The 16,220-nt window shown below is 42.1% G+C and overlaps 2 protein-coding genes across 2 annotated transcripts; one reads left to right on the top strand and one right to left on the bottom strand.

Annotated features, from left to right (window-relative positions):
* Positions 1–192: 192 nt before the first annotated feature.
* Positions 193–1,970, bottom strand: LOC6618396 (ruvB-like helicase 2). The gene has a single exon (XM_002042630.2). It carries the CDS (start codon positions 1,797–1,799, stop codon positions 354–356), a length of 1,446 nt encoding a protein of 481 aa, XP_002042666.1. The 5' UTR covers positions 1,800–1,970; the 3' UTR covers positions 193–353.
* Positions 1,971–2,336: 366 nt separating this feature from the next.
* LOC6618395 (39S ribosomal protein L21, mitochondrial) lies at positions 2,337–3,177 on the top strand. The gene is made up of 2 exons (XM_002042629.2): positions 2,337–2,500; positions 2,579–3,177. Exons 1-2 carry the CDS (start codon positions 2,431–2,433, stop codon positions 3,112–3,114), a joined length of 606 nt encoding a protein of 201 aa, XP_002042665.1. The 5' UTR covers positions 2,337–2,430; the 3' UTR covers positions 3,115–3,177.
* Positions 3,178–16,220: the final 13,043 nt, after the last annotated feature.

Here is a 16,220-nt window from a genome sequence, read left to right as displayed (position 1 = left end):
AATCACATGCGCATTAAGTTCATTCTTGCGTTTTGTTGATTATTATTTGTTATTTTGCATGATTCTAAGCGCAATTTTTAAGTTCTATAATTCTTACTATCTTGATTTTCTTGCTGCAATAAGGACTGGATTCAATTCCCACAATAGGCATTTTATTTTTACCTTTTAAAATTAATTAAATATTTTCCGAAATTATTAGCCCAAAATGCTGATAATGGTTTATTTTATCGTTATAAAACCATGACCGAAATCATAGCCATTTAATTTAATCATAGATACAAGGAAACTTATTTATTGATCATAAAATAGTCATGAGAATGTACTGGGAGGTTGCTGCGATAACAGTTCGGACTCTAGTGCTCCATGGGCTGGGCATCTCCTCCGCCGCCCTCCACGCGACGCTTTGCTCCGCCTCCAGCGGCCGGGTCCCTTTCCACCTCCTCGGTAATTTCGCTGAACATGTAGTCATCCTGGTACTCCTTGAGGATCTTGCTCGAACGATTCTCGTCCAGGAAGAGCGAGTAGACCTTCTTCACATCCTCGGTATTGACTTCGGTGGCCTTGCGGCGACGACAGACCAAGTTGGCTGTAGTAATCAGTTGGATGGCGTAGCGCAAACTGGTATCTGTGGCGATGCGTGTGAGAATGGTCAGGGCATCCGGGTGCATGATGCAGTCCTCCTCCTCGCAGCGAATCTTCAGGATCTCCTTAACCTCCTTCTCGGAATACGGTACAGTGCGTATGATGATCATGCGATCGAGTAGATCAATGGGAATGCCGTGCGGACTGCGATAGTTGGTGCCCCTAATGCGAGTGATGCCGCGGTTGGTGGCCATCACCACCACCGGAGCCATGTCCGATTCCAGGGCGCGATTCAAGAAGGAGAAGCACTCAATGTCCAGCATGTGCACCTCGTCTATGAAGAGTACTCCCGGGTTTATCTCTGCCTTGCCCTCCTCGCGCCACTCGAGAACCTTGTTGTTGATCTGATCGCGCACCTCCTGCTTGATCTCGCCAGTATCGCCGGAGAACAGGGCCAGGAACCCGTGGGTGCGACTATTGATTACATCGATCTCGTGTAGGGTCACAGTGTGCACCACCTCCTTGCGTTTCTGAAGCTCACCCTCGGGGCATTGGACGAATCTGGTCTGGGCGCCAGTGGCGTCGTAGTCCCTGGCTCTGGTGAAGCTGCGGCCAAGCTTGTTAACCTTTCCGGACGCCTTATCGATGGTGATCACATCGCCAGCCTGGATCTTCTCTTTCATGAAGCACTCGATGATCTTGTTGCCCAGATCGTAGTTGGTTTCCATCTCGGTGGTCTTGAGGGTGACCTTGCCCACCTTCTGCCCGGTACCCGAGGCTGGGCGTTCGATCTGGATCTCCACCACTTCGCCCTCGATGATCTCGGTTTCCTCCTTGATGCGAACGCCAATGCTCTTGCGCAGTGCCTGTGACAGAGCCTCGGTCTTGCTCATCTCCAGCGAGTATATCTCCGATCCGGACATGCTAGTGAATGGGGTCTCGGTGCCCAGAGCCTGCGCCATTCCCACAGCAATGGCAGTCTTGCCGGTACTAGGCTCCCCGGCCAAAAGGATACATCTTCCGGCGATCTTGCCCTCGCGAACCATCTGCACCACAACGCCGGCGGCGCGGCGGGCATCCTTCTGGCCCACCATTCCCTGGGATACCAGGCGAGCCTCCAGCACATCGTCCAATCCCAATCCGCGGATGTGCGAATGGGCGCCAATGCGCTCGATGCGAGTCACGTCGCGAACCTCGATTTTCTCTGTCTCTGCCATCTTGTGCTTTTGATTCTGTTTGCTGTATAACTGATCGGGACTTGTACTCTTGTGCGATCTTTTCAGTGGCTCACTAGTTGTTTACTGGGCTTAAATAAGTTGCTAAGCACAAAATTCGTATAAGAAATTGCCGGCCTGCTTGGAGTAGTGTTGAAAGTGCGGGGATTATACAACACTGTAATCACAGCACATGCTGTCAGTGATGGCAGCGTGGGAGAACATTCGCTAGCGGCAGCTAGGTATGTAATCTTTATTCGAAATAAAATGATACTAAATGCTAAATATGATACAATTTAATTATTTTTAGGCAATTTGCCTGGGCTTAGCTTAGGAAACCAAGATTAAATACCAGTTTACACAAATATTATACTTAACTGTGCGGCTACTTATTGTTATTTATTTAGTTGCACTTGCTTTCAAGTTTTAGCTGTACTAGCTACTACTAGCTATTTCTAAAAATGTGCAGATGCAACATAAAGAGCTAAAGCTGTAAATAACAGGAATGTTAACGTGCGCATGCTAACACAGCTGTCCGAAAACGCGTTAGTGTAATTCATATTTTGCCTATCCAGCGACATTTAACCGATCCGATTTATTTATGTTCTTTTTGAAATAAAAATAAAGCCAAACGATGTCCTTTCTAGCGCAAACTATGCGCCAAATGCTGCGCCACGTGCCCAATCGCAGTTTGTTGACGGCAGGTAAGTGTATTCACTGAATAGCATCGATGTAAACAATGTGACATAACCAGGTCTTATTGAAAACCCATTCTTTTGTAGGTGCCATGCGTCCACTGAGCATATCGCCGGTAATTGAACAGCAAAACAAGCCGGCGACGGAATCGGTGGATATATCAGCCATTGCCAAGGATCAGCAGAAGGAATGCCTGAGCATTTGCGAGCGCATCAACCGGCAGGTGCAAAAATCCGAGGAGGGACGACTCTTCGCGGTTGTCCACCTGTGCGGCAAGCAATTCAAAGTAACTCCAGGAGATATCATCCTGGTGGAGGGCTACTGGCCGCCAACGATAGGAGACGAGATCAGCCTAGATAAGGTGCTCCTGGCCGGTGCCCGCGACTTCACGCTCGTGGGAAGGCCCATTCTGGAGCCTGGACTCATCTTGGTAAAGGCCACCGTCGTGGAGAAGACGCTCAGCCACACGAAGACACACTTCAGGAAGAAGCGCAGGAAGCAGTACATGCGCATCAACTTCCAGCGATCCCCGCACACAATGGTCCGGATCAATTCCATTGAACTGGCTCGTCCAGTGGACGGGAATGGCGATGGGGAGGCTTCCTCGAGGCGCTTGTTTTAGTTTAAAATGCTGTTGATCAAGAAAAATAAACCAAATTATTGGAAGGTAATTAAGAAAACCCAAGGCAACGGCTTATCACTTTGAACTTAAAAGAGGATAACTTTATACAAATGCTGATTTTGGATATTTAATCTCTAAAACTGTTGAAACTTTTCATTAATAATAAGTGTCATAAAAGTGGAACATCCGCAAGACTTTGTTACAATCCAGGTTATTAAGAAAAATATCCATTTGGTAATTGATTGTTCTAATTATCTTATCACAAAAATCAATTGTAAGCATTAGTTTAATTTTAACTGATAACAGTTTAAATAGTACATATAATTTCGTATATTTTAAACTTATATTAACTTTTAACATATGGCAAAATGAATATGATTGTTAAATTCCATCACGCTGATTTCAAAGTTTTCGCAATTTATTTTTTCTACCAATTTTTAAAACCAAGCAAATGTTTTACCAATTTTCATTCATATTTTTGCATAGTGAAATTTTGCACATATTGCCCTTCTGCCGTTGCTTTTTGTCTTGCCATTAGAAATTCCACTTTCATCTTGATTCAATGACTCTGCCCGACAGTATTTACCCAAAACGGCAACCTAGTTCGGAATACGAGCCACCCAGCTCCCGACTTTTGCACCGCGACAAAGGAGAGGCGCCTTCTCTAATGAAGCAACCAGTAGAACCACTGCAATTTTAATGACAACCTTTTATCGCCCATGATGTTGTTGCCATCTTTCATTAAAAGACGTCGCTGCACCACCCAACCAACCAACCTAGCCAGGTCGGAACCACCCAACCAGGCAGCCCAACCACGATTTATAACCTATGGACGTGGCTCACATGGGATGCCTGCTGTTTTCTTTATCAGCAGATGTAAGTTGCTCCCGAGTCGGTGGCTGTCGTATTTGTTTACGCTGCTCTTTCACTTTTCACTAACCAAAGGCGTTTACTTTTTAGCCTTTGCCTGGTAAAGCTGCTTTTGCTTTTCCCTGGCCCCATTTTCCAGTTTGGCCTTTCCGGTTTCAGTTGGGCGGGGCCGCGGGGGAAATGGAAATTGAAAGAACACGCGAGGCCAAAGAATTCCACTTTGATTGGGCCTGCGAGTTAAATTTATTGCAGTTAAACTATTTCTATATATATATATTTTCTAAATCACATATGTCTGAAAAAATACAGCTACTTTTGAAAAACTTTTTCTAAGTCGTAACTAAGCAAAAGGATTATAAGTATAATATGTACGTCTTGACTATATTTAAAATCTAAAAATCAAAATAAGCTTACTGGTCAGAAACACAAATGTTATACATGTTAGTTTAGTTTAACGTAAAACTTAAAAATGTGGCATTTTAACATAAATATGGAAATAGATTGCTTAATAAAGGTGAGATCTTTATAATAATAAGGGTTGATACCATACATTTTTTTGTTGAACCTTGAATATGGTATATCTTACTTATTCCATTTTTATGTGAATTTAATTTATATTAGAGTAACTTGTTTCCCGTTTGAGATCCAACCCATTTCCCCTACTCCTTTCCCATCTTAGAGGCTTGGTTATAAATTCGAGGAGTTTCCTTCGCCTCATCGTTCTTGGCGACATCCGTGTTGACACCATCTAAATAAAATCACTTTCGCTCCATATAAAAACGCCATTAAAAATTATGGTTTCCATCCTGGGGAGCCCATTCTCCAAGTGGAAACCGACGTAGATGCTTTTCTAATGGTGCCACATCAAATTTCGCAAATTGCACAAGCAGCACAAATTCAATTGTCGACACTTCGGGCAAGTTTTGCTCAAATATCCATCACAAGAATGTGTATTCCAGCTGCACTTTGCCGGCGAAAAATCAAATTTCAATATGGGAGGCGCAAAATAAAAAGAGTTGGCGGAAAATAGAAACACAAATTGAAAGCATTTTGGTGTGATAAAATTTCACCTGACTGACTCCCGGCACTGGTTGCTTGGCCAAGTTTTGGGCACCACGCCCCTCCTGTTACTTTTCCCTGATGATTATGTTATTTGCCCAGGAAAATTGCATTTGATGTGCGTTAAGTGACAAAACGGAAATTGCCACCAAGCGGATGCTGGGTTTGTTTGTCTTCTTATGGCGCCCCATGCCCTTGGCCCCCTGGACCCTTTCCCCTATCCCCTTTCCGTTTCCACCCACTACCCACCCACCACCCACTGTCGCACGTCCATCTAAGCCACCACTTTCTGGCAACCCTTACTCCCTTGTGCCCGCCGTGAAAATCCCATGTAAATGCGGCTCAAGTTGGCCCAAATTTCCCAAATTTATGCGTAGAAGCGTGTGATGTATGGGGCGCAGAAGGCGGAAGACAGAAGAAAGGGAAATGTGAACGCAGGCACTGAAAGAAAAAGTGTGCAAGAATATAGGTAGATTCTCATCCACTTAGCTAAGCTTTATTCAAACACAAAAAAAGTCAAAGTTTACCATCGGTGTCTCATCTTAAGTAACTATTCAAATACTTGCCATGCTAACTAATGTATAAAATGATTAACTTTAGTATTAATCAAATTAATATTTTAGTATATAATAACATAATTTTGATGAGGATAAGTCATCATAAAACTTCAACAAGTGTGGCTCATTTTCTTTGCGTGTAGCTAGGACGAAGGATACTGTGTTATGACCACCCATCCATCATCAGCATCACTCAGTTTTGACATATCATTGAAATCTTATGCCGACGTCGTCATCATCTGTGACGTTTCATTAACCCACCTCCGCCAGTGGGGGTGTTGATGGCATAGGATGCAAACGGAGTGGGAGGAATGTGTTAATATCAACAAGCGAAAACTGTGCGAACGCAATCTACCGATTTCCGCTTAACCAAGCCAAACATTGCATTTTTGATTAGACACCGGCCGACGAGCCCGAGCCCAAGCCCGCAGGCTGGTCAAATCCGAAGAACGAGGATATAGCCAAAGCATTCCAAGGGAATCCAAGGGAATCCACCAGGGGTGGCTTTTGATATGGTACAGGGGGTTGACTCGAGCGGGATTCGGGTGTGCCGATGGATCGCCGGCTAAGTGGCGAAGTCAGGACGGCGGGCAATTGATTGTAATCCCACTTTTATTGACGCTTAGCAATCACCTCTGTTCGTCATATTTGTTACTCTTTTTATTTGAAGTTCATAAATGATGATTCTAGTTATGAACATAAGCTGGTAGCACATTAATAGTAATAAATAAATGGTACATTAATGAGGCGTCTGTTCATAGATATAAACCATTTTTTTTCGAATATTTTCTAAATTTACCAAAGATCCGTTAAAGTAAGCCTTTGTATATAAGCATAATATGAATATGTAGTTCTCAATTTATTTATTCATTTTCATTTTATTTTAAATAAATGTTAAAGTTAAGATTTCTTTCTTTTAGCACGGCTATTTTAAAGAAATTTGTTAAGAGCTCAGTGAACCCATCAGTTGCAAGCACTTCGAGTAAAATATTGGGTTTCTGCATAGAAGATCCCATTTATTTCCCCTACGCCTTTCATATTCGTATCCATCAATTTGTTTTCCCAAAACTTTAGCTTCCACAATCGGAATATTATTTTCGCATTATATCGATCCCGAAAACCCAACCCTCGTCTCCATCAATTTGGCCAAAGCATATTATATTCGAATTATAAACTCACATATCATTCTTCGATGAGGGGATGACGATGATATCTGTCACCTAACGCATAACTTGAAAAGTTTCTCTTGAAAATTATGCAAAAATGTTGAAAATGCTGGATCTGCTCCTTGGGGATATTTTTCAGTTCACTGAATTGTTGTTTGCGCTGCCAGAAAAAGAGATTTTCAGCGGAAAGGGTTGTCATGGCTTTCTTTTTGTGCTATTCCGTGAGTTCCGCCTCTTTGATAACCTGATGGTGATATGACAATCTACTCGAACTCCCACTCCCCGCACGTGTCGCAATTCGAATTTAAATAAGTTCGATGAGCAGCAAAGTTCGCAAACAGTTCGGGGATGGCTTCTCCACTACGCCGCTTAATGATGAAATTTCAATAAATGTCATTTGGTCTCGGCAAAGTGTCAACATGGCACATGGCACCTACCTACCGACCGCCTCCACTTCATCCTCTCCATCCTTTTTGAAGGGGTGCAACAGCTGTCAGAGCCGCGCTCAATGCGTTAATAATGACAGTTTCCCCAATATTTCTCCTTTTATTTTTGTTAGTCTAACTGGCCGGGAAATCGACAGAGAATGGAGCCCAGGACGCAGGTCTCCTCTGTGCAGTTCTCGCTTTTGCCTGTTAAATTTAATTACTTTTCCATTGCTCATACGCACTGTGTGCCCGCGCGAGTCAAAGCAGAGGCCAGTGTTGCGTGACTTTTAGCAGGAATGGGTTCCAAAAATGTCAAACAAACGGCTTTTCAAAGCCAGCGATTGTTGGAATACAAAACTGGAATGTTTACCAAGGTGATGGGAAAACTAACTGCATCCGCAAAGCTGTAAAATGAACACTAAGACGAATTTATGAATTAAGTTTGAAATGAGTTTCACTTATGTATTTACATATTTTTCTTAAGAAGATTTCTGGCTACATTTACTTAATTCCAAATTCACTTAATTACCTAACTATACTTATATATCAACCAACTTTTTAATGCCAATTAGAGCTTTGGCATTGTTTCGCCTTAGTAGATGGTGTCATTAGTGGCTTATAATACATTTCAAATGGTATTTTGCAGACTTAAATCTATCTAAGGCGGCAGCACTGCCCAAATGATGCAGAGGGAACTGCAGTGAGTGCCGAGTTGTGATTGAAAATCGTTGAAATTTGCATGTTACACGAAGAAATTGCCATCTGCGTTTGTCACACCCCAGTTGCCCCGTTCCCGTTGGTCTGGGCCACCATGTCCTCATCAACGCCAATAGTTTGCTGTTTCATAGGCAGTTGGCGGCGTTTGTCACAATGGCATTTAATATTTGGACACTGGCACATCCCAGCGCTTGTTGGTCGTGACAAAATATTTGATCAGGTTTTCAGGCACATCCTGTTGGCTATAAACGCCGATTTTGGCTTTAACTTTCGAATTGTACAATGGCAAATGAAAATCTGAGCACATACGTATAAGTAAGTTCCTTAAACAATGATTTAAAGCGTGTACTTAACAAGTAAGGTTGTTTGGATTAATAAAGTCCATAGTAAGGAACTAAAAGCGGTATAATACCTGTCACTTCTTATTTATAAGGGCTTACAATTTGAGCATGTTTTAGTTTAACATTTAAAAGTAATTCTTACTTTCCATAGCTTAGTTTTCTATGTATATTTTCACTTACATTTTAGGATTAACTTTCAATTTCTTGTTTCTTAACACTTAAACTAATTGATTCGAAAGAATCATAGCATTATAAGTAATAAGTACTTTTTTCACTTAGAGACTGCTATATGTTCGTTACTATTATAACATTAGGCCTTAGTAATGTTTCTGGGCCTCTCGTTCCTGTAGAAAATCAAGGGCTATCCACCAAAATCGGTCCTTCTACCAACTCCACAACGAGGTATTCAACGTTTTGGAACTGTTCGGGGATCTCACAATACTGATGTTTGTATTCTCGCACCTCTCTGGCTAATCCATTTACATGCCGCTCCAATTCAATGACCCTTTTATCAAACGAAGGTGTCTTCATCCGAAGTCTGGCCTGAGTATTTCGTTCATTACGCACTGCCATCTGCATAAAGGTTTTATTGATACTAAGGATATATTCATATAATGCGAAGTTTACTTGCCATTTTCTTTGCGTACATAATTGGAGCTGACAGTTCGTTTCTTTTTATTTATTTGTATATAAATAGACTTTGAAGAAAAGCCAAGCGTTAAGGTGAGCACGTGTTTCTAAAATTTTCTAACACTACTGCTAGGGCTGCAATCTTGAGTTATCGATAGCTTTTGGTGTTGAGATCGATTTTATTTAAATTTGCTTTTTAGTTAAGGGCCTTCTCGACTTAATCGTAAAAGTGTATTTATTAAGAAAGAGAGATATTTTAAGGATTTTTTAAAAATAAGGATAACTCAAATTAAGTCGTTAAAATATTCTAATCAGTCAAGCCATAATTGCTACTTTAATATATTTTTAAAAGCATTTAGCTTTATTTGACAGCACAAGCCTTAAATTTGGTAGTTATTCAGCATTTAATGCGTCATTGCCCATTATGTGACCAAACTTGGCAACAGATTTCCATAATGGCTATTTCATTGGTCAGTCAGTCGGAGCCAGATCCTGAGGGCATCCGTTATGGTCGTTGGCCATAAACCATTCCGCCTACTCTTCACGTTTTACTTGCGGTTTCTGGGCTTCGAGTTTCGAAAGCCCTACTCTGCGAACTTCCACTTCCGGCTGTTGAGTCGTATGTGAAATATTAAAATTCAATTAAAATGGCGTTAATTCCAGCAGCAACGACGAATGAAATGTCCCGTGCCTGCGTCTGTCATAATTGTCAACTCTTGGGAGCCCGATCCGCAGGACGAGCAGCATGTCCTTTGGCATAATGATGCTCATCAGTGGACAGGTTGCCATCACGTCCGGAAGTCCCTCTGTCCGGCTGTTTTGTGTCCACATCTCAATGGCATCAATGGCCGCCGCTGATTTCCTCTCTCTCTCTACTCCTTTTTGTTCAGCTCGCATGCAAATTGCACTTCAGACATCCATTTATCATCAACAACGCATCAGGACCAGAATCGGAATCAGCAGTCAGCCAGGGACCAGTCGGCGATAATGGTTAATTAATAAATATTTCCCTCGAGCGCCGCCGATTGAGGTACATAAAAAGGGGATCCTTTTGATATAGAATTGTATGGCATCGGCTTTTGGCCCATTCATTCCAGTTGGTCTAGGCCTTTTGCCCCGTTTTTAGCCAGCGTTGGACGGTTAACCCACTCGTAATAACTGGTCAACTGTTGAGTCTAGACTGGCAGGGGGTTATCCTGAAACGAATAAAAAATTTAAAAAGAAAGGGCAAAACTAGTATTATTATTATGGCAAAAGGTTACAATAAAATTGATTGAATTTATAGTCTAGTCAATTAGTCTTCAATGGATGAACTCTATTTTTTCTTCAAATAGTCGAAGTGCTTATAAATAGATATATATTCTAGAGTCTTTCAATAATTGTTAGATTTTCAAACATTTTCTATTGAAACTTTAAACCATTTAAGACTCCTGTTGCTCAACTTTTCTCCAACAAATGCAATTTCCACAGAGTTGGGAAGAGTCTTAACCCTTCGCCCGATTTTATCCGGGCTTTAAGGATTTCCCTTGCGAATACCGAATCGCGTTCAATATTAGTTGTATATTGTGTGCTCAAGCAGTCCTTGAAGTGCCTTCCGACTGTTTGATTAGGCATTCCGGCTGCCGAATAAATACCAATAAACGGTGACGTAGAAGGGGGATTCCAGGTGTCAACTGTACACAACAACACCCACTTGAGTCGTGGGGGAAGATGGGGGAAGTCCCACCCGACTTGAGTCAATATTTGATGTCGTAGCCGAAAGTTTCAGCAGCAACTAACAACTTTTCGGATGCCTCACCTTTCTTGGCAATTTCGCCGTGTCTGTCTCCTTTGTCGGAGGTCAAGTTATTGGCTGGTGTTTGTTCAATTTTTAAATTTTATTTCCACATAGTTTTCGGAATGGAAGCGGAGTTTCGCAGCAGGACCTCCTGTGGATCGCCTCATTGATTGCCCATTTAGAACCGCAAAATTTAATTTATCTGCCATCAGTTGATGTTCTTGCGGTTTGCCAACACACAGGCGCTGTTCAAATGATATCGAAAGAAGGTTTCCCATATATATATATATATACGCATATGTAGTACCTATATGTATATGTATCAAAAGCCCGCCCCAAGTTTGTGGCCCTTTGTTTGGTGTAACCCATGTCAAAAATTGTACAACAGTTTGGTTTTTTTTCGCTTGTTGCTGCTTTTCTGATAACATTTGGCTGGCTAGTCATGTGTGATTGTCTGAGTGTGTGTGTGTTTAAGATATCATCTGTCTCTGACGATACCAAGCAGTCCCCAAAGACCCGACTCCGGAAACCCGGAGTCCCGCACTCGCACAGTCCCGGAACCCAGAAACCGAGCCCCAAACCCAACCCCAAACCCCAAACCGAGTCGCAACCCCAGTCCGCAATCGAAGGACGACAGGCACTTCCGTTGGCTGCCATTGCCACCTGCTGTTTGACACCTAAATTCGCTTATTGTTGCCTGCTTTGGATTTACTTTTATGAACTTGTCCGCTCATAGGGGAAATCTATATCTATGCACTCAAAAAAATTAGTCCAGGTAAGGTTCTGATTAGATTTTTAAACTCTTTTGAATGTAGCTATTCAAACAAGAAAATGTTCTGAAATATAACTAGTGATTTTCTGTCTTAAAAGCATAAACTAGTTTTATTTTTCAGCTGATTTAAAAGCTTTGCTTTTAAAAACATAAAATGTAAATAATTTTGCTTCTTTTTCCCCAGTGTACTCACGAGCTTGGCTGCTGAAATTTCAACACTTCATTCAATTCGCAATTCGTTTCAACAATTGAAATGCGATTAGCGCCAAGGTGCACACGGGGGAAATGAATGAATGAATTCGGGAGGAGATTCGGATTCGCAAGCTGGAGCAGGAGCTGGAGCGGGTTTTGGGATGGCTACATTTTTGATTTATGTGAAATTGAGTTAAAATCATCCACACATGCACATCCACATCTCCACATGCACACATCCTGCCCCGCAGGCATCCTTGTCGGTCGTCGGTTCTCATTGTAGCGAACGCGTCCTAATCAAGGCTATTCACTTGCCATAAATCAAATTAAATGGCTGTCACATATCGCCGGGCGCCAGTGGGCCTAAAGCCCTTCTCTACCTAATCCTCCTCATTGTCCTGCTCCTCCAGCTCCAGCTCCTGCTCCTGCTCCTCCCCCTTCTCCTGCTGCTTTTGCGGACGCCTCTTCGCGTCACGAGCATTGTAGTTGGCGCTGTCAGCTAAGCATAATTAAAAGCGATGAAAATGTCGAGAAAATCATGGTCCTTGGTTCAGGATTTGGATCTCCAGCTCAAGCTAAAAGGAAAACGAAGGCAGAGCTTCCAGGAGATACTCGTACTTCTTTTTATATATATACTTTGCAATTTTCATTCAATTAGAATGACTAGCATTTTAATGGAAACCTCTACAAAATCCTAATATTTGCGATAATTTCGAACAATACGAACCTAAAAAGTACTACAATACTTAAAAGAGATCATAGTGCTTGGAAAGATTAGGCCATAGTTCCAAGATTCAGATTCTTCTATTACACTGACCTTAGCCAACTTTACAGCTTAATTTAGAGACCATTTCCCTTGTCCCACTTCAGTCCAGCGATCAAGTTCTCTACTCCCCGATTAATTTGCCACCTTGATTAGCATGTCATCCATACTTCGGAATGCAGCAGCTGCAGCATGGAATTTTCATCACTCTCCAGTGGAAATTCCTGAACCCCTTTCCTTTCCCGGGGGCCAAACAGTCGAGTGAAGTGTAGCTAATTTACTGTGCCTGCGATTTTCGCTGCAGCCTGGGAAAAAATCTTTTTGACTTCAAAGAAGAACTGTTGCTTGGAGTGCGTGCTGGGAATGGAAATGGGGGTGTGCGAGCGGGAGGTCCTGGGAGATTGTGGGTGGTCCTGGCAGGTCCAACAATGTTGCCAAACACTTCACGTGGTAGGCTCGCTCCTCGGGTCCTTTGACACTGTCAAACGCGCTTTCCTCCCCCAGCTTTTGCCCCTTGAAGTGCATTTGTTTTTTGGCCTTTGTTTTAATTGGCTTGCGCCCGGGCTTGAAGGAGTCCTGATCCTTTACTCCTTTTTAGCAAACTACGCTCCCCGCGCGCCTCGCTCATTAAACATTTACTCTCGACGCTTTGTCGGCGTGAACTTTGATGTTGACTTTGGTCCCCATGTCCCACAGGTCCAGAGGGCCTCGGAGATAACCACTTGAGATTGCATCCTCCTCTCTGGTTTTGTCTTTTGAAAAATGCATTCTGCCGCAATTTGTGGCTCTCGTTTGGCCCAACATTTCATCCCGATGTCATCAACCCTCTGGTTCCCCTCCGCTGAGCCTGGTCTCCTCCGCAGTTGCATTTCCATGTGGTTGCTGCACCTGGCATCCTTGTGTGCTGCGCGTGTTTCTCGCATTTCCACAAAAATTAACATGCGTTTTATCCGGCAAAGGTGCTTCAGCCGTACTATCTAGCATATTCCTGTGCTACCTGGTTGTAAAGCAATGTAATGGATATGACAGCTTACATGTAGCTGCAATTAGAGCAATTTGTTTTTGCGTAAATATATTCAGGTTGATATATATTACAACATTTATTTTCAAGAGTTCAGTTTGTATTGCCAAAACTAAGTACATTTTTCATCGTATATTTCAAGTTCTGGTTTCTAGCATTTAAGTATACAAATTTAGTGCGGTAAATAATTCAAATAGCTTCAGATTTCTTTGGCTTGCAGTCCACTTTTGCGACAATCTATAGCAAAAGTTTTTGCAATGTGTTTTTAATCTGTCCTCATCATCATCATATACTGAATCAGCTATTGAGATTTTATACATATCCAGTATGTTTTTTTTGCCACAAAAAGGTACCATTCAGCCTATAGTGCACTGTCGACCACAAAACACTTGGCTAACTTGGGCGAAGACATCGTGAATCGAATAGACATAGGCTGTACCTCTTAATCGGATTTTAAGTCATGGATTTTATCACCAAGAAAGCGAACACAAAATACTTAAAACAATTAAAAACCCATTCAAAACAATGTCAATACGCGGTATTTGTCTTATATGCGTAAATTATGATTTTCTAAATATTTCTGTTTTTTGCGATTCCATAGCTAAGTTGTACTAAAAGAATTATTTACTCAATTGAAAAAATTAAGGTATTCTCAATATAAAGAGTCGGCGGGACAGACAGTGGGACCGAGTGCGAAACCTTCACATTTCTTCACGTGAACAGAGCGCACAAAAGTATGCAACAACTTCGCTTGTGCCAATTAATGGAAGAAGCAACTGTACCGTCGAAGGACATACATATGTGGGCAAAATAAAAATCAAACTTAAAACGCACATCTCATAAATCAAAGGGGTTTTGCAAATGGGGGAGATTCGAGAGCCAGGAACCAGGATTCGAGGAATAGGACTTTGGCAAAACTATGCACAATGCAATTGCTATGAGAAGAGGCCCATTGTCAGGAAGTCGTGTGTGCGCCCAGTGTGGCAATTCACTTAGGACTCCAACTCCACATCCAGCTGCATACCTCTCTTGGCATCGTTTACGAAGCCATTCAGTAAGCGACTACCTGTATTTATGGCCTGTGCGTTCCTGTGCCCAGTGTTGTTGCGAATCTAAGCAGTTGAGTACACACATGCGACACTTTTTGGGGACATACCTCTATTCTGAGGAATTAATAAATCTTTTTCCACCATGAATGTGATTATAGGGTTATAATAAGTAGATCTGTAGGTCGAAATAAGAGCAACCTCAAAAGCTTATAGTTCTTAAATCTAGTATGATATTAAGAACTGAAGAAGAGGAATATCTTACAAATATGAAATTCCATTAATGTACTCAAGAACAGTAATAGATTATCATTATCTTATGGCAATAAATACAACGAAAATATGATATGAAAATGCGGTACAATATCGTTTTTCATTCACTTGATAGAATATAGAGTACCTTAACCCATTTCACCTGGAAAGTACCTTTCACAACACTGCCTGGGCCACGGCTTTTATCTGCCAGCGGTAGTTACATTCCATTCATAAATATTTTTCATTCACTTACTCGCCGCCCCCTCATTTAACCCACAAACCATTTTTTGTTGCATTTTGCTTTCGCCGGAGCTGCATTTGTTATTGTTGTGAGGCCGCGACTCGTTTTAAGCGTTCTATATGTATGGCTTTGAGTTTGAGTTGCAGCTTGAGTTTGAGTTAGAGTTCGAGTTTGGGGTTTGGGTTTGGGGTTGAGGAAGTATCTATGAGGCAGCCATTGTTGGGCATATGTTTGTCGCTGGCCTTTGATCTTTTGCCAAAGTGAAAGCGATTGCATCTTGCGGATAGTCGAGCTCCACTCCAAGCCGCCTCTGCCAAAGTTAATTGCAAAAAACAGGCTGCGGATAGCGTAGGCCTCGGCTTGCCTTCTAATTAAAAGTATATGCCGGGCTGTATGCATTTTTTTATGCATATTTTTCGGGCCTGGCAGGTGCAATTAAAACAGACATCAAGCATTGAGAGTTTTTGCAAATTGTGTATATTCTCGTATATTCAAGACTAATTAGAACTTAGAACCATCCATGCGAGAGTTCAAATTGAAGGGCAGGTCGAGAAAATATTTCATGGATCAGCCTAAAAGTTCTGAGGTTAGTGCACAGTGAACTCTCGCATACGAGTGACAGCTATAGTCTTTTTCTTATAGAATTTGAAAACAGCAAGGATTAGATCTAATTTATAATCCAACCTAAACTAATCGTGCTTCAATCTTGCTATTTACTAATTCAACGCATTAAGATAGGCAACAGTTTAGCAGCCCATTTAAATCGTCGCCTGTGGTTAAGGTAATAAAATGCTTTATTGCTTCCTCAAAGCCAAAGAATATGCTAGGCCAACTTAGAAAACAACTAGGACAAAGCGGAAACACTTTCCGGCCACCACATGCTTGCTTAATCATTCATGCAAACCTTATAAATTTTCATTAAAGTTTGATACGGAATCTGCTGCGCCCAAGCAGATGTTCCTCCCCAAACTCGGCCTCCAGCTCTCAAGGACCGGGTTCGGTTCCGACCGGCGCACTGTTGTCAGTCAGTGATTATGTAAATATTTCAACACAAATTAAAATCAAAATTAAAATTACAAAAAGCTGCCGCAGGCAACACATGTCTGTTGGGTAGCGGATGGAACTCCGGCCTAGCACTTTGCTTAGGAGGCTCCTTCAGGACAGGACCTCGGGTCCCCTACCATTTATCACCCGCCTGCTCTCTCCTGCGGTAGTCCTCGTTCATGTGTGTCTTATGGGAAATTTAAATAAAGTCAGCAGGCAATTTATTT

The sequence above is a fragment of the Drosophila sechellia genome, chromosome 3L (genome assembly GCF_004382195.2).
Source record: "Drosophila sechellia strain sech25 chromosome 3L, ASM438219v1, whole genome shotgun sequence".
NCBI lineage: Eukaryota > Metazoa > Arthropoda > Insecta > Diptera > Drosophilidae > Drosophila > Drosophila sechellia.
This window is presented reverse-complemented; position numbering and strand designations above follow the sequence as displayed.